The sequence below is a fragment of the Cynocephalus volans genome, chromosome 6 (assembly GCF_027409185.1).
Source record: "Cynocephalus volans isolate mCynVol1 chromosome 6, mCynVol1.pri, whole genome shotgun sequence".
Taxonomy (NCBI): Eukaryota; Metazoa; Chordata; class Mammalia; order Dermoptera; family Cynocephalidae; genus Cynocephalus; species Cynocephalus volans.
This window is the reverse complement of record NC_084465.1, coordinates 66,709,664-66,728,668: the sequence shown is the minus strand read 5'-3', so window position 1 is coordinate 66,728,668 and position 19,005 is coordinate 66,709,664. Positions and strand designations below refer to the sequence as shown.

Genomic DNA, 19,005 nt, shown 5'->3' with positions numbered 1-19,005 from the left:
CTCTCTCTCTGTCTCTCTCTCATACACACACACACACACACACACACACACACACACACACACACACACACACACCCCCACACCCTACTCTAAGAAACGAGAAACTAGTACGCCACCTTCAGAATGATCTCCTTTATGAAGTCTTCCTAAATCCCTATGCTTCACAGAACACAGTACTGCTCAGTGTAGCCCGTGGATCATCTCCATCAACACCACCCAGGAAATTTTTTTAAAGCAAGATTCCTGGGCCCTACCACAGACCTAATGAACAGATATTTGAGGATTAGGACAAGGAATTTGCATTTTAACAACTACCCTAGGTAACATATGATCACTAATGTTTTGGAAACACAGCTAGATATTTTCTAAGACAACACCGTGGTCAAAGTAGTGACGTTTTACATTTTAAATGTATTTCTTTCTCTTCCAGGCTTTAAGTCCCAAGGGAAGGGAGAGACCAAGCTTTAAATGCCTCTATAACCCAGTGGCTAGCAATGTTCCAGGAACAGAGTAAACACCAAAGAAACGTGTAAGTTGTTGGACAGAAGTCTGATCTCCAAGTGCACACTGTTCCCATGAGAACATGCGATTGACTGCAAAATGAAGTTTGCAGGAAGGCTTGCTGGAAACAGAAGAGCCTACTGAGGTTTAATATGCCCTATAATGAGTGAGTGGGGGAAGTATGTTACTTGTATTGAGACATTTATTCTTCCTCGTTTCAATTTCTCACCAAGAGTCATCATGAAGCTTCAAAAGTGGTAAAGAAGGCAAGGTTGGGTTATATAACTAAACTTCTACATACATTATATATACACACATACAGACAGACACACAAAATCAAAACTTCATAATTTAATTCAAAATCATGAACACCCCTAAAATATTTTTTTAAAGTATAACTGTCATGACTTTTAAACAAACATTTTTAAAAGTACATATGTGTTTAACTAGTCTAACAGAAATCCTTGGAGGACTACATCATGTCTAATTTTCTCTTTCCCCAGAGCTACTCAGTAAAGAAACCAATGTCTGAAATGTAATGTAATATATACCCATATCTAGAAACAGTCTTACTTCCAAATTAATCAACACACACAATTTTAAACTAATACTTGGTAAGTTTCTACCAAATGTACAAAATGAAGGTAACAAAAATTGGAAACCCTGTGTATATGTTAGGAGGAGTGGAGTGATTCCAAGAATGGGCTCCAGAGCAGGCCGCCTGGGATTGTACCCTGACTCTTGCACTGTGGTCTTCAACAGTTACATATCCTGCCAGTGCATTATATTCTAATTACGGTGATAACTCATGGGCTGTTAGAAGGAATAGAAGACATAACGTATGTGAGGAAACAAAAATAGCGTCTGGAACATCACAACGGTTCTTTGTTAACCATTATTCTTAATATTATCATGATCACAGAGAATTGCTTTTCTTTTATCAAAACAGAAATGAAGAAGAATCACATAAATGTTTCAAAGCACAAAATCTGACACTAAACTGTACTTTACGATCATAGATCTTTAACCCTTTGATCATCAATGTTATAAATTTCTACTAACAAATATGAAATTTTTATTTTATCTTCATCTCTCTACAGCATGAAGTCATGTTCATAACTGCAGAATGCAGTCTTTATTAGATTGAAACTTTCATTGTAATCATTAGCCATTATTTGACTTTCTTTTGAATTTTTGTTTTGATAATTTCCCCAGTTTAAAGTTACACAAAATTTGACATAAATGACACCTGCCTCTGCATTTTATTTCTTTGCCTAAATGAGATTAACACCTCAGACAACTTCAGTTATGTCTACGTGAATCCTCATTTTCCATTTATGAGACCAGCAACTTATGTCCTATCAATCCAGAGGAGCATCTGCAATGATTTATGTTTCCTTCTCTTTTTATCAAAACTCAAGAGTGTTTACACTCAGTACCCAATTTCTCTCCCCCTATTTTCTCTTGAATCCACCCTAATCAGGCTTTCCTCCCCCACTTCACAAAAACGGCTGTTGTCTGCTCGCTGATGACCCCCTAATGCTCAGTCCAATGGTTCATGCTACCTTACTTGGCCAATCTGCAGCATTTAACACAGATGATCACTCCCTCCTCTTTTAAAATCTTTACTTGGCTTCTGGATAAAGAGAACAGTGAAGTGTCTTCTTCCCTGTTCTCTTTATCCACCATTCATTCAGCAAATATTTACTGAGCATCTGCCATTTGCCAACTAACATTTAGGAGGCTGAAGACTTCTCACTTCACTGGCTGCTCCTTCTCATTCTGCTTTGCTGGATCCACCTCTTCTCTCAGATCTTTTAATGGTGAATTCTCAAAAGCTCCAACCTTGGACTCTGTGTATATACACTCATTCCGTTGGTGATCGTAACCAGTTTATACACCATCCACCTGCTTGAAACTCCCAAAGTTTTATCTATACCCTGGATTTTACCTCATTAATTCAGACTAATTTGGCCAAATGCCTTCTTTATCTTTCCACTTAAATATCTAAGAGGCTTTTAAATTAACAAGTCTAAAAGCCATCTCCCTTCCCTCAACATGCTCCTCCCTCACTTTTATCTGTGTCAGCAAATGGCAGTTCCATTTTTCCAACTGCTGGGGCCAAGCTGTTTGGAGTCAACCTTCCTTAGTGAAAGCCCAAATCCAATCCTTCAGGAAATCCTGTCAACTACATTTACAACATATCCACAGTCTGACCTCTTCTCAACACTTCCAGCACTGGCACCATGGATAAGGCCCACATCCTCCCTCCCTTGGATTACAGCAATAGCCTCCTTATTGGTCCCTGTTTTTGCTCTTTTTTCCCTCTTAACTCTGTTCTTAAAACACAGGTCTGAATGGTCTTTCTGAAGTATTGTGCAGATTCCATCACTCCTCCGCTTGCCATTTCACTGAGAATAAAAGCCATGGCCTTGCTCTGACCTGTAAGGTTCTATGTGATCTAGCTTCCTGCCATCATATCTCTGGCCTCACCTCCTATTTTTCTCCTCATTTATTTCACTCCACCCACACTGGTCCCTTGCTGCTCCTCAGACATGCTCTTGCCTCAGGGCCTGTGTATTTGCTTTTCCTTCCCCTGGGAATGCTCCTTCTTGGATATACACATGGTTCACTTTCTCACCTCCTTCAGGTCTTTTTTATTACCTTTACACTGAGGACGTCCATGGCCGCCCCATCTAAAATTATAAACTACCCCAAATTGCCAACAACTCCCACGACTTCCTATCCTCTTTTGCTCTATGTCTGCCTTATCACTTGTCTGTCTTGTTCACTGCCGCATCCTCAACTTATAATAGTGCCTGGCACACAGTGCTCAATAAACATTTGTTGAATGAACTGAAAGAACAGAGGCCAAGACAATGGAGAAAGATAAACAACAGATCTCATCTAAATAAAGAGAGCTAACAAAGCCTTCCCTCCCTCCTATTCTTTTCCAAATAAAGATCCTAGGATAGCTGAAATGCCAAAAAATACTAAATTTCATAGACCTTAATTTCATATCTCTCCACATAAACTCAACATATATTATTAGCATATTCTGTAGTCTCAAAAAAAGAAACATCTTGGCATATAGTTATTTGCAATATTATTACATGTAATCCAATAATAAACAGTACTAATTAAAACTCCCAGTGTAACTCTAGGCAGTACCCTATTTTCATACCTCATAGATTCATGACCTGTGCATTAATAATAACCAAATATGTGGAGGTCAAGCCATAAAGATATATAATTAGAATGACTTTAAAAATCTGTGTAAAACTCCTAATTTTACCTCACTTTTCACACAGTATAATTCCAGCTTTTTGTATGTGTTCTTCATGGATTTTTTTCCATTCCAATTAAACACAGATTTGACCTGCTCAAATTCAATAAGCAACTTATTGAAGCTTAGGAATTAAACTTTTCAGCACAATTTCATTACATTTAGGAGACAAACTTATTATCACTGGTATCTGTAATTTTGCATTTTTTCTCTCCTACTCATTTGACAAATCAGTTCAAAAAAACAATAAACCAACCAAAACTGCTGTACAGCTATGACAATGTTGTCTACACTGAACTCTATGGCAGGCAACAAACATGAGAGATCACCAGACTGAACTGATGTACAAATGTCCAAATTCAGAATTCCAAAGGCAGTTTAGGGGCATTGTTATAATGTACAAAAGTGTGTATTGTTTTAAAAAATCAAACAAACAGATCCCAAAGTCAGCATGAAATTATCTATTGCTTGAGTTATTGCAACAACCTGCTTCCAGTTTTCCTGCTTTCACACCATCAGTGTAGCCAATGTGATGACCTCTAGGATAAAGAACTTCCTTGACAATGCCCAGAACTGTGTTAACGCCTTTATTTATCTCTTTTACATCATTATATCATAACCAGGCTAACCCATGAGGTACACATTATTATTCCCATTTTAAAGATGTGGAAACGGATACTTAAAAATGTTAGGTAACTTGCCCGTGGTTACACAGCTACCACAGGATAGTACAGAACCCTTAAAAACTCAATTGCAAGTAAGGAGTAGGAAGCATAACACCAGTTCTCCACAAATGTGAGGAATTTCCAACTGTTACTACCCGCTTATTTAAGCAACCTTTTATTAATCCACTGAAATTTAAATTCTATTTTCATGGCATGAGCAATATGATTTGACAAAATTAAAATAATCATGAGAAGATCATTTGTGTATTGTCCACCAGAGATATTTATTTGTAACCTGTTCAGATACCTCTCAAATTCTAAATTACCAAATAAGAATTTGGAATTTGTATTGTTTTAAATCAACAAAATAAACTCACAAATGAACCTTTCACTAAATGATTATCCTCCACATTCTCCAAACTTCTCAAAGCCACATTGATTTAAAATTACAATCTAAATTGTTTCTTTCATATTAAATAATAATGACCAATTCTAGTGAAATATTGAATTGAAATAAAGCTATCTAAAACCAAGTGATGAATAAATACATAAAAGGAAATTTCTGTCACTTCTTGCTTGAAGGAAGCTGAAGCATTATTAGGAAGTCCCTAACATTTATGCAACAGATTACAAAATAGCCAAAGCTCATGATTTATTCATGATTTGTCATTCTAGCATAAAATAGACCCTTATACTGCCGTGACAATAATAACTTTAAAAGCAGCATTTCACCAAGAGTTTTCACATATATTTGCTTACTGAGGACTCCATAACAGAAATGTGAGATAGAATGAACAAAAACAATTAGTATTCTCATTTCTACATCCTGAAATTTAAGGTACAAGGTTTGGGGTCTTGCCCCAAATCAAGAAGCTACCAATTCTGTCTTCAAATCATCCGCTCTTTCCAGGTCATCCCTATTGCACAGACCTCACCTCCCCACCTAGGCCACCTGCTCGCAGACGACAGACAACCTGGATGCGGGGTACCATGCAAGGCAGCTTGGGCTGTCCTGGAAAGATGGCAAAATGGGGAGGACGGGAGACAAAGACAGCCTCCGACTTCCCCATTACCCTTGTCTACAGAAATGTTTCTGGGAGGCCGCTACCCGCTGGAGCAGGGTTAAGATTCAGGCAGATCAGGTAAGTTTTCCTGGATGTGCTCCGGCTTCTCCGTCCCCCTGACACCTGCCTCCACCTATTCGGTCTCCGCCCGCCGCGGCCCGGGCACAGAACATCTCTCTGTTCCTCTCCCAGCTGAGACGAAGAAGGCCTTAGCTTCGGCCGCTGCGACTTACCTGTCGGGTCATGAGAGATTTGATTTTTTGCATGTCGAAATCGTGGAGCGGAGGGCAGGGGAACCCCTCAGTAAAGAGCTTACAAATCACACCGAACTACCACACATCTGGCCCCGGCACAGGGAAGCCATAGTGGGTGGTCACGTGAAGCCGCCGACCGGGGTCATCCTTTCTCTCCCTGAGCATGCTGGGAACTGTAGTCTTCCGGCTGACGCCAGCCGCGGCAACAAAGAAAAGAGGCCAACCCAGGTACAACATTTCCCAGCAAGCAACACAGCGGGTTCTTCAGTGAAACCTCCAGATCTTGCTCTGAGCGACCGCGGCGATCGCCGGTCTTTACGGAAGGGTTTACACTCGGCGTGTCTGCTTCGGCGAGGTGGAAACCCAAGTCGTAGGTGCCCAGGCATTGAGCGACAGGAACAAACGTTGAGGAGACAATATATAGACCAGACTGACTTGATGACTGACTCGATGCTCCGTAGGAGTGTGATGGAGGAAACCCCACCTGGTCTAGATGGGCGGGGTGGGAAAACGTGGGTCTGACGCGAAGAAGGAACTCAAGAAAGCGCATTCTCCAAGAGGTGACCCGAGAACTCCGAACTACCCTGGCGGCGCTGGGTTTGGCCTGAAGAAAGGTGTGGTCCAGGTTGCCCCACAGGCGGCGGGCCAAGGTTAGGACTGTTCTCCCTCAGTCATTGCAAAAGCCCGAAAATCAAAGGATTTTGACACCTCCCCCCCCCCAATCATTTTACTACTTGCATAACCTAAGGCAAGTTGAGACGGAAAATATGACAATACTAATGAGTACATATGTCACTTTATAGTCCTTTTTTCAACTTTTACAGTTTAGTTAAATTAGGGAAAGTAATAGGAGAGTCTTTGGGGGCTCAGTTTAAAAAGGACTTCCCAATTATGAGAATACCAGAAAACAGCGGCCCAAGAGCTAACAATAACACTTATTGAGAACTTACTTCGTGTCAGGAGCTCTGCTAATAGCTTTACACATATGATTCATTTATCCTTACGGGCGTGCTACGGGGTTTTTACTGTTATCCCCATTAAAGATGATGAGACAGGTATGGAGAAATTAAGGAACTTGCCTAAAATTACTGCACATGTGCAAGCAGAAACTGCAGAACTGATTATCCAGATGTTTTAAGTAAGGGTTTCATGTATTGTGTTGAAAAACGAATCCTAAAGCATGGTACCAGTAATTTTTTTAATTTACATTAATTTTCATGTTATTTAAAAATATGACACAGACCTATGATTTCAAAAGTATTAATTAGGACAACTAAAAAAAATGTTGAAGTGTGTCAGTTACCTATTGAAAAATATTAGGTAAACCATAGTATGGGTGGTAGATATGGCAAAAATAGTAAAGGTAGTTTGCAAATGACTGAAGTTTTAGGGACGCTCATATAGAGGTTATTTCCAATTTGGAAATTCTATTATTTGACCTCTCAGAACCTTGTTTTATTAACTTTTATAAATGAGGTTGTAAGATTTGACCTACCGAGGTCTTTGTAAGGATAAATGAGATGATGTAAGTGAATGTAATTTATAAATTGTAAAACACTGTACAATTATGAAGTATTATTAGTCATAATTCTGCCTGGGTCTCTGCTCCATCAGAACCACTTTGTGCATACTACTCCTACTGTACTTTGCAATTCCTTTTGAAATTATATGTTTACCTATATGCTTTTCTGATTGTTATTTCTAACCCCTTAAAGAAATTACCATCACGTTAGGGCAATTCTAGTTTAGTTCTTATTTTACCTGCTCTAATCATAATTGTCAGACTGTTCTTAACGTATGAAAATCATCAATATCTAGAAGTCCCTGAGAGCATCAAAAGAAACAGAAACTGCCAACCATATTAGCATATAAAATAAGACAAATTCAATAATCATTTGTTGATTGTTGGACACAAAGCAATACTATACTAAGCACTTTAGGTTAATAAGTTATGATTGTGGTCCTCAAGGAGTTTACAATTTAGTTGAAAAGCATATCATAGGGGTAATGCAAGTCCAGTAGTTCTCAAACCTAAATGTTCAATAACCTGAGGAGTGCACTGTTGTTATTGTTTTCTTTGGGGTTGTCTAAGATCTTCAGTCATTGTTATAGGCAGCCAAGGTCTCGCATTTCAAATTCATTCTTTAGAGATAAGAAATTTATTTATATATGGTTTTGAGGCCATACATCTTATTAGAGCTTAGATTGATCCCTAGATCAAACCCAGAATTTTCTCCCTCACTCACTCAAATACATAAAGTTAAGGTTAACCAAAATGAAGTTTTGTTTTTTTTATCCAGTGCATTTGTTTTTTCTTTTGGCCAAATTCGGGAAAATGAGTGTTTTCCATATTTATTTGACATTGAAAAGCAAGAAAGGATTACAACTTTGTTTTACTTTAATACTCTGCAATTTAGCTTATTTCTTGTAAACTGGAGAAATGGATAATCCAGGCTTCTAAAAGTCAAAGGCTATAACGATAATATTGAAAGCATGTAAAGTAAATCGGTGTTGTTTAAACTATATTTTTTAATTCAGTATACCCTAACACTGTATAAAATACTTGAGCTATATGTGATGCATTTTTAGCTCCCTAAACAAAAAACCTAGATCACTAAAGAACACCTTTTAAAAGGGGGTGCTATTTTATTTCTACTTTTCAAAAATATATATATATAAGATTTATTTAGGACTTCCACATTTGCCTAAGGGTTGTTGTTAGTGGTAGGCCAGTGCAAACTAGTGAAAAGTTTAGATGGCCTTCCAACAAGTCTTGAGGAAAGCTTGCTGGATGATAGTTCCTTGGTAAAGGAGGACCAGCCCCGTTTTTCAGGTGGGAGCATCAGAGCTGAGAGTTAAGTGAACTGATCTGATTTAGGCCAATAGAATTAGCAATAAAGCATTGTAAGAGCATATTTCTAATCGCCCAAACAGAAGGTGCCTCTGCGGGTTTAAATAAGAGCTGAGATCCCTGTTTGATTAGAAAAATTCCTTATCGTCCTGTAAATACCAAAGCAGTGGAGAGATGTGTCCCCTCCAGGATGATGTGACTACACTTCCTGAGCACACAGTAAGAAAAAACACACTTGCTGAAGGTAAAGCAGTGACTTAGAGAGGCACCCAGGGAGGAAGACATTGCTGCATAGTGTTTTAGCAGCCATATAAGATAGATCTAGGCTTCCGGGAGGCATCATTGTGGACTTGACCACATAGGAGTGAACACTAGCTCAGGCATAGGCATATGTGGTGGTCTCTAGCAGCTAGCTCTTCCCTGCACGCTGTAATCTTTCCTGGGATCTACCTAATTACAACAATAAGAAAAATGCTTTCTTTCCCCAGTTCTTAGTCCTCGCTGTTCCATGTTGACTTGGAATTTCAGCACCTCTGAAATTATTTCTGCCATTGCAAAACATTCATATGCTACACATGATCAAAGAATGTGGATGTTTGGAATTCATGTAGCAGACTTTTGCTGTATAAAGCAAGACCAGCCTTACTTACAATTTAACTAAATTAGACTGTAAACTATGCAGTGTGACTGGAGAGGTAATGAAAAAGCCCTGTCCCTACACTCCCACCCCACACATTTTCCCAGTGGCTCCTTGCATTGCTTGATATTTAATCACCACGGATATAAATTGTTTTAGGTTAATCAGCCTTCTCATTTTTAATGCAAATATAACCAAGATCAGTAAACAGTAAGGCTATATAGGCCCTTTTTTCTTGAACAGTGTGGCAGAACAGGGCTTCCCAGTGGGTTACAGGTTTGATGTGAGATATTAATGATGGAAATTTCTTATAAGGATAAAACACTTCTTACCATTTTTAAGAATCATGTAAAAATTGACAATAGTTGAAGTAAAATTTGAATATTGCTTGTATGACTTCTTGTGTAAGCATCCTGAATTCAGAAATTACTCCAGCAGAAAAGAGATTTTACCTACCAGTCTCCACTAGAGGGTGTTTTATCATGTTTATACCATGTAGCATTTTCCCAAGATGTGCCATAGAGCTATTGTCATTTCCTAATATGTGCTATGACATGAAAAGATCACAAATATGATTCATTTTGGCATTTAATTTATGTATTATATACTGTCACCTTATGTCACAAAAGAAGGGATATTTTTAAATACAACAAAATAAATAGGAAAAATTTTCAGAATAAAAAACAGTCCTCATATTTAGTACATTTCTTTCATCTTGCCAAGGATCCAACAAACTTTATCATTAGCAAGCACTGGGTTGAAATACACTGGAAAGAGGTTATTTAATAAAAGCAATTGGAGATCAATATTGATCTAAATGGTGTTGCAGGAGCCTATGTGATATCTATAGAACTTCCATATTACTTTCCAAATTATATTTTGTGCAATCCGATATTAAAATTTATTTGCACTTCTTAAGCATCAACTGAGAATCAAAAGGCATGGGCAAAAGAGCATTCAGAGTTTGTTTCTGGGGGGAACAACTTAACGAAAATACAAGTTAAGCACTATGCTAGGTGCTAAGGATCCATAAATGAATAAGACTTTTCTCTGTATTCAAGGAGCTCAGAGGGAAAATAAACATCCATCAAAAATCAATTTAAATTAATGAGATAAGTTCTATAATAGGTGTATGTGCAAGATTTAGAAATAGTGCAAAGTTGTTGTATAGTTATTACCTGGGGGGGGCGGGGGATAGGGACAGGGGGCAGCTCTTGCCGGTTTTCTGAAGCATGGAGAGTTCATAAAGTGACTGACCTTTGAAGAGGACTCAGGTTTCCCAACAGTCACTCACTTTCTTTGCCTACAGAAGCCCTTCTAGTTGAGTTGGAAACCTTAATGCAAGAGGATTTCCCAACTTGGATTCCAAAATAGCTATCATTCCTTTTTGACTTTTAATTATGCTTAAGGAATATTCTTCCTTCTCCTCTCGTCATTGAACTTCTTCAGTGAGCTTTTACTGTTAAAACTTCTTTATGCAAGGAATTTTACTTGATTTGATGCAGATTTGGTTATATACTTCCCATTTTATGTAGTAGAAGGCTCAGACCAGAGACTTCTTGCAAATGGGAGTTAACTGATAACTTAGTAAATTAAACGGAAGTGCTCAGACTACCTGCTGCCATGACAATGAAGAGGCCAGGCTGTAAAACTGTAGCATGGGCACTGCAGCAGAGGCAAGATCTTCTCTAGATCATTGGTTCACTTCCCCTATGCTTCGGCTGTGAAAATGTGGCCTCACATATGATCTGTTGACATAGGCTATTCATTATAATTATGCATGGTCCATGCTTCAGCCCCACTTGGAAACACACCTGTGATTTGATTGTAAAAGTAAGATTAATCTGTACATTCAATAAAACCACAGCAGTCATTTGTAATAGTAAACACTGCGTAGAAAAATACATTTTAAAAGACATTCTGGTGTTCTGTTTTGATTCTTTGGTATAATTTTTACATGTTAGTGACTTCATGAAGATTTATAACTGTTTAGCAGATACATAAACTACTTCAATTTTCATAGAAAATAATTATTTCAAAATAATGGCAGAGTTTTGCATGATAGGAAACCAGCTTTTGTTTTTAAGGATATTTCATAATATGCTCTCATTATGAAAGCATACTGTATATTAATAAGTCATCCAAAAGGATGTTTTCCTTCGTGTGATTATTAATAACTAAGAATAATTTATAAAATATATTGATGGTTACCGATAATCACTAAGAAACTATTATGAAAGTCAGAAGCCTGTGTTCTTGCACAGCATATAACAGGTGTTCCCACTCCCTGTGTCCTTTGTATACATATTCATTCTGTATTCAAATCACAGAAGCAAGAGGCAGGATAGGGTCTGTTACCTCACTGCTAATTTCCCTAGCAAATAAACCAGCAGCTGCTGGTCCATGAACCAAGTTACCACTGAGAACAGGGCACTGTATGCATGGGACAGGATGCTTTCATGGAGCCCTTCTGTGGCACAGTTGGAGTCTTTCAATGCAAAATATACCTCCTCCTCTTAGGTAAGCCCTCATGAATTGTGCTTTAGTTGTTTTGTGTGTGTGTGTACGTGTGTGTGTTTTAATTGTGAGTATAAGGTAAATATTTGCTTTAGGCTGTAGATTTGTTCAGGTAATTGAAGAGTAGTTTGGAGCATTTTAACAATAACACACTGTTCCAGCAAAAAGCAGGAACATTTAGGAGAAATGAAGTTCAATAAATAGATTGCTATTGTTCTCTTAAAACAACTGTTGTCACTAACATTCATTAAGAAAGTTAAGACATTTTTAAAATCTAATGAACTTGTTCTTTTCAGAGTTTACATATAGGTTCAATAGTCTTTAGTGCATTTATTTTGGCAAATATTCTAATAGGCCATGAAATTGTGACCACTTAGAGTAAAACTCAAAACAATTTATGAAAAGTTTCTTTTTAAGATATTATTTTAATTAAAGACATTGATGCAAACGGTTGATTCTGCTTCATTTTAAATTACCTATTTTATGAAATATCGGGAAAAAAGTAAGGTTCCAAACTAACAAAAAATATTTTATACACAAAAGGCAGTGTTAAAAAGGATTATTTTTCCAAAATGCCTTTAGCTTTTCTCTTTGCCCAATGGCTAGTCCTACTAAAATTTTTTTACTGTACTTTAATATGTTTCCTTCATCCTCCTCTTTATCCCAAGAGTTCAAAGGAGTCTCTCTAACATTCCCACTGTTTTTATTTGTTAACATTATTTTCACCAGATGTTCTCTCTTCCATTCTAGGAAGAAATCGGTTTCATTGGTTTTAAAAGTCAAGTTACTTTCTTGTTTTGTTTACATTCAACAGATAGGAATTCAAAAAAGAATATTTCTTAAGTTTTAATAACAACTTTGCTAAATAAGCAATTTAAGTTTTAGACTTCTTCAGTTATTTAGAGCCTTACTTTCACTGGTATATTTTGTTACAAATGTCATTGTAAATATGGTTATTATTCAAATTTATACCTAATGTTGTACATATCTTACATATTTAAAATGTACAGTTGGCAATTTTTAAAAAAGTATTTGAGTTTCCCATAGTTGTGATTATTACAGTTTTACAGTGTTTATGTTATCAATTTAAGATAAGACCCTGTAATAGATCTTTCTTTTTAAATTTTTTTTGAAAACTAATTAATTACCGTAACTGACCTTTATCTTTGGCATTTTCTCAGCTTTGAAAATATCCTGTGTCAGTGCCCCACTTAGTTTTAATTTTAAAACAACAGGACTGCTGTCGTTTCATAAGTGATGTTTTTGGAATTGGTGTTAAGAAGAACTTAAGAGACAATTCAGTTGAGAAATTTGACTAAAATAAAATTAAAATGTACATTAGAGAAATAGCATGTTCAAAAATAGTTGAAGCAGTTATTATATCTTAAGACTTTCTTTCTTATACAAGTTTACTTTTCTCCATAGGTAGTGTGTTGTAAAGACCACAGGTAATGTGGAAATCTCTTGCTTTTAGGAATATTGAATTTTTGTTTACTTCTTCCTTTGAAAAAAAAAAAAACTAAATAATTTGAAGCCCAAAATGTAGTTTGTACTGCCTATTCAAAATACAACTTAATAATTTCTATTTTCTTTAAAAATGCCAGTTTATTTTCAGTCAACAGTAGTTGTGTTATGCTTGCTAATACCGTGCATGATAATGGGGAAGTAAATGCCAACTATTTTGAGCTACAGTAGAGGTCACTTTGTGAAGTCTGATGTTTATATTCAATACAGTGGAACTGGTCTACAGAGTTCTTTGTTGCTAGAATATAGATAAATTTTACAGTATAACTTCAAGTGTTTCTTAATACTGTATACTCCTTTATAATGCTATTATACAGTTTAAGAGAGTCTCTACAGGGGAGATTATTGCTGTAATTTTGTATGTCAGATTATCAATGACATTATTGATGTTTCTCCAGATTAGTATAATGCCTTATGTGCAAAAAATCTAAGAATTTTCCTTTTTTATATTCAGATAGTATTTGTGAATCTAATAATAAAATTAAATTTCCATTTAAGTCCAAATATTTAGAACATCAAAAGGAAATTAAAATTTCATCAATTTTTCTATCATTTATTTTCTTGAAATTTATTTGTTCATACATAGGACTGACTTTCTGAAATCAATAGTTTTAGTCCTTTAGGTTTTCTCTTACAACTAGAAAAGAGCACTTGAAAATTTCTCAAAATGAAGCTAATGTTTCTAAAATTATTAAACTACTGCATTTGACAGCATGGATTCGTTACAGCTGCAGTGAGAAACACATAATTGGCAAGAGAGCATGTGTTCCTAAAATGTAGAGGAAGCGTCCAATTAGCTGTCTATCACTACGAGTAAAGATTGCATCATATAAATAGGTTTATGTTCTTCCTGCAATATGAAAATATTTTAGGTGTCTGAGATAAGATGCTGTATAAAGAAAAATTCATTCCTTGCTGGCATTCATATAACTTGCTACCTATAATTTAACTGATAACAATGGTGTAAGCAAACAGCTATTATAAAAGCTGTGCTGTCTTTCACTGGCATACAACATTTGAAAAATCACACATATTTTTAAAAATTTTCATTTGATATGAAAGCATTAAATATATTCAGAGATATTGCATGATGCAGTCTCTAAAATAGCCCAGAAAACTAGTTTTCCCCCTAAACAATTATTGTAAATGCCATGTTTTCTACTAAAGTAGTTTCATTTTTCTCTAGCCTGTAATATTTGTATTGTATTTAATATTTTATTAAGTAAAATTTTCTTCCCATAACGTTAGTCATAGACTCTCCAAACAGTCTGTTCATAATTGATTCAACATTCTGAATCAAGATCTAAAAGTCAGCAACATTTCTATTCTAGTGATATTGTCACGCCATAGTAATACAGTGCCTCCCAAACATTTCCGGGATATTAAATAAATCTCAATCGTTTTCAACTACAACTACAAAGAAACTAGATTAAAGGATTTGGTCCCTTTTCAAAAAACAAACAGGGACTTCTGCAATGATGTTCCCAAATGACAAGAACAGATCGGCCAGAATTGCATTCAGGCCCTCTATCTCTACATCTCAGCATAGCAGTGGTCTTTAGGTTGATCTATGAAATGTCTTAAATGGACCAATAAATCAATGGCAAAATTGCTCGTTGCCAGAGACAACTACTTGTGTTATGTCAGCAGCCATGAAGCTTTTGCTAGTGTACACCCAAGGCAATGATGTGGATTCCCACCGTTCCTCTTGATTCCTTGGTAACGAATACAGCATTGCCAGTTTATTAAAGGATATCCAGGGACTGACAACTTAATAAGTGGACTAAAAACTCAGACTCAATACTTCAAACTTCTTTAGGCCCTCTCTCAATTTGAATTCTCTCAAAATTCTTTGGGCCCTCCACCTTCAAATGTAGATAGCTGCTACCCTGAGAAAAGCATCTTCGCATGTCAAGAACATAAAGAGTAGAGAAAGGTTTTAGACTTCATCAAATATTACCCTATTTTCACACATGAGAAAACTGAGGCTGAGAATTAAAATGACTTGTCTAAGGTCCCATAACTGACCAATCACCATTTTATCCCAAGTGTGTTTCCTTTACTAAGACCTCATGTTTTCGTAAAATTTTAACTTTATCCAAGTGTCAAATACAGTAATCTCTCTGCAAGCTTAGAGAATAGGTTTCAGAAAATCCTTATTTCAGGGTAATTTGAAAGTGTGAATTTAAGACTGTATGGTGAAGATAGTACAAGGGAGTTTCAAGATCAAGACTAAGCCATGAAATTCTTGTAAATATATCATATTCACTCAAGTAAAAAAGGAGACAGCAGCATACTTAATAAATACAGTGAAAGTTACATTTTACATATCTTAAGTTGGTAATAACGAATACTAGAGAACTAGTTTTTATTTATTGCTTAGCAGGAACTTATCATGAGCTCCCTGTCTCCAATTTCAATGAAAGTCATGTAAGTACATTTCGTTTTGTGCAGAAAACACATATACTACGAGGAATCTTTTCCCGTGCTGGTCCTATCCAAATGTCCAATGCCTTTCAATATTTATGACCGTAAGAGCTTCACCGCTTCTCTCAGCTTCTGATTCACTGGTCTTAGACATCACTAGTTTTAAGACATAAATTTACGCTCTCGTCTTTCTTTCTCTCTCCTACTATTCCCACTGCAATCCATTTTATCTCCTCTTTAGAAACCCCAGCACCCGGTTCTCTCTCTTTCTAATCACTCAAATTATGAAAAATCCAAATTTAACATTCTTCTATAGGAAAGAATACAGAAGCGAATCCTCATAACTTTGTAACTCCTTTGTTATGGACCAAATCACTAAAGTGAATGTACAAGTACAGTCCATAATCAGGAAAAAAAAAAAAAAAATTAGAAGTTAATCACAAATACACACAGAGGCCAAGGAGACTGTAAGACACGCCATTATGTTTCCCATATAGTCACCTACTTTCCAGTCCATACAGTCAGTTTCAGTTGTGATTAGGAGTCTCTCCTCCCTCTAATCTCTTCTTATCTTCCTCTCGTGCTCTCTCCTCCTGAGTTCTTTGCTCTGACTTCCCTGCCAGCCCAAGTCTCACTGTCTACAAATAGCTGGCCAAACACCAAAACCATTGAATCTTTGCTCCCACCTCCACCCTAGGAAGGAAGGAGATAAATTTCTTCTTGGTAGAACTTGATTCCTCATAGGAGCAGGTTTACACATTTGAGTTTCTCCAAAGAAATCATTGCAAAAGACAAAACAGACTTTTCTACCTTTCCTTTCTCAGTATTGATGGCCTTTCACAAAATGACTTGGATGAAGCTTAACCACCCCCTTCCTAGTAGCAATGAATAGAGGAAGCAACCAAAGAGGATAATATCTTGTGTATAAGAAAATTGAAATTGTAAAATCCTTCTATTTGTGCCTGATATCCCTCTCTTCTCACCTGCTCAAGCATTTTATTCCACCTTCACCCATTTCCATTCTGCTTCATCAACATTTCCCTCTTAGTGGAACATTCCCAGTAGCTAAAAGCTCTTGATTTCAGATTTTACATCCCTCTCCAGCTCCTGCCCCATTTCTCTGCTCACCTTCACAGCAAAATTCCTCAAAATGTTGTCTATACTGTCTCCAATTTCCTTTTGATTCTCTTCTCTCTCTTGAACATCAAAACACTCCACATTTAAACTCCTCCCATTCCCCCATTATTTCAAATATTCCCGTGATATAGATACCATATTGCCCCCCTTTAAAAATAGGATTTTGAAGCAAAGAGCTTTTACTTAGGGATCCAGCGACATAGTAGTCTGAGCTCTCTCTAACCACTGCAAATACATTGAAATGCTAAATAAAACAAAACAATATGTCAATATGGCTTAAGATAAAATGGGGAGATCTCCAGGTGCCAGAAACTAGAAAAAAACCTGCAGACATAGCAGTGAGTACATGGGCCCAAATACTCAGCCACTAGCCAGGACTAGGCATTGCACAGAGCTGTATATTTCAAGGCCCTCTAGGCTACTTATTCTCTCTTAAACTCACCTTAATCAGGCTTTTATGTCTGGTATGTCCTTTCAACATTGCCTCTCAGATGTCTAATGGGCATCTCAAAATGAACATGCCCAAAACTGACTCCTCATATTCCACCCCCCAAAAAAACCTATCCTCCCCACAGTCTTCCCCATGATTAATTAATTAGTTTCAACTTCATTCTTTCAGTTGGCTCAAGTCAAGAACCTTGGAGTCATTCTTGACTCTTCTTTGTTTTGTATATCCCACCCCCAATGTGTCAGCAAATCCTTTTAACACCACCAACTTTTTCCTATGGTATCTTTTACTACCACTCTGGTCCACAGCACAGTCATCTCTTGCCTATTTAATTGCGGTCACCCCTAAGTGGTCTCCCAGCTCCTGCTCTTGCCCCTATTTCAATCTATTCTCACAGCTGTTAGAATGAGTCTAATAAAACATAAGATTCTATCCCTCCACTGTCCACAAAACTCTCACTCAGAGTAATGTTGCCAAAGTCTTTCCGTGATCCTGAGGTCCTGCCAGATCTGGCCTGGCCACCTTGTTGCCCTCGTATCTTGCCACGCTCCTCCTCCTCCACCTGCTCTGTGTGTACCTGCCTCTTGCTCTTCCTCAAACACACCAACCAGATACCCGTTTGGGGAAAGAATGACTGGTCATGACTGATAATGGTTTAATGCCACTGTCCTTGGGATATTTGCATTTGGCAAGGCTTTGGCTAAAGAAAAATAACCTCCAAAAATGGAATATAAAGCCATTTCAGAAGGCTTTGGGGTAAATTCCTGGGAAGAAGTAACCATCCATGTGTTTCTCAAATCACTTAGTTTGATTAGGATGTGAAATGACACAGACGTTCATATAGTCATAATTTCAAATGTTTTTAGTGGTTTCATTGGACTTTAGAACTAATGATCTTTCCCAGTTCTCCTTTCCCATTATTATTTAACAGTCATAGATAACTACTTTTTCTTTTTCTTTTTTTTTTTTTTTTTGTCTTGCCTTTAAAGAAGTCATGTGATCAACATAGGCTTTGGGTGGAGTTTTTTCAAATGCAGAAGGTTTTAGAGACAAATATTTACCTCTACATGTAACAGTACCAGACTGGTCGGTACCTAGAAGCCTCTCTTGTTTGGAAAGGATTATCACCTGATCAAGTTTTCTGTGCAGCCACCCCTTTAGACTGTGGAATGTGGCTCAGGGTGTTCACAGCTTTCCTTTCCTTTGCAGCAAGCACTTGCTTGGGGCTGAAGGTGACGGTGCCATCACACATCATCCATGGCATCAGAGGTCAGGCTCTCTACCTCCCCGTGCACTATGACTTCCACACTCCAGCATCAGACATCCAGATCATATGGCTGTTTGAGAGACCCCACACGATGCCCAAATACTTACTGGGCTCTGTGAATGAGTCTGTGGTTCCCGACTTGGAATACCAACACAAATTCACCATGATGCCGCCCAATGCATCTCTGCTCATCAACCCTCTTCAGTTCACGGATGAAGGCAATTACATCATGAAGGTCAACATTCAGGGAAATGGAACTCTGTCTGCTAGTCAGAAGATACAAGTCACTGTGGATGGTGAGTCCACTCTGAGTGTATATGGGCAGCAGGCTAGCCTGGCAGTTAGCAAAGACTAGGAGACTAAACTACCTGGGCTTTAGATCCTGGCTCTGTAACTTTGGGCAAATTAATTAACTCTCAAAGCATCA

General features: G+C 37.3%; 2 protein-coding genes across 6 annotated transcripts in view; one reads left to right on the top strand and one right to left on the bottom strand.

Annotated features, from left to right (window-relative positions):
- The window catches only part of VPS50 (VPS50 subunit of EARP/GARPII complex), a 120,932-nt gene extending 115,061 nt beyond the window's left edge, over positions 1-5,871 (bottom strand). For both annotated transcript variants that reach the window (XM_063098871.1, XM_063098872.1), the window contains exon 1: positions 5,750-5,871. In XM_063098871.1, coding sequence (XP_062954941.1) covers positions 5,750-5,782 — 33 coding nt within the window. In that variant the 5' untranslated portion in view covers positions 5,783-5,871. The remainder of the gene's footprint in view (positions 1-5,749) is intronic.
- A 439-nt stretch (positions 5,872-6,310) lies between these two features.
- Positions 6,311-19,005, top strand: part of HEPACAM2 (HEPACAM family member 2) — a 44,322-nt gene continuing 31,627 nt past the window's right edge. For 3 of the 4 annotated variants that reach the window (XM_063100535.1, XM_063100533.1, XM_063100532.1), the window contains exon 1: positions 18,481-18,874. In XM_063100535.1, the coding sequence (XP_062956605.1) occupies positions 18,481-18,874 (394 nt within the window). Of the gene's footprint in view, positions 6,421-18,480; positions 18,875-19,005 lie in introns of those variants that run through there. The other variant, XM_063100534.1, reaches the window with a different exon arrangement.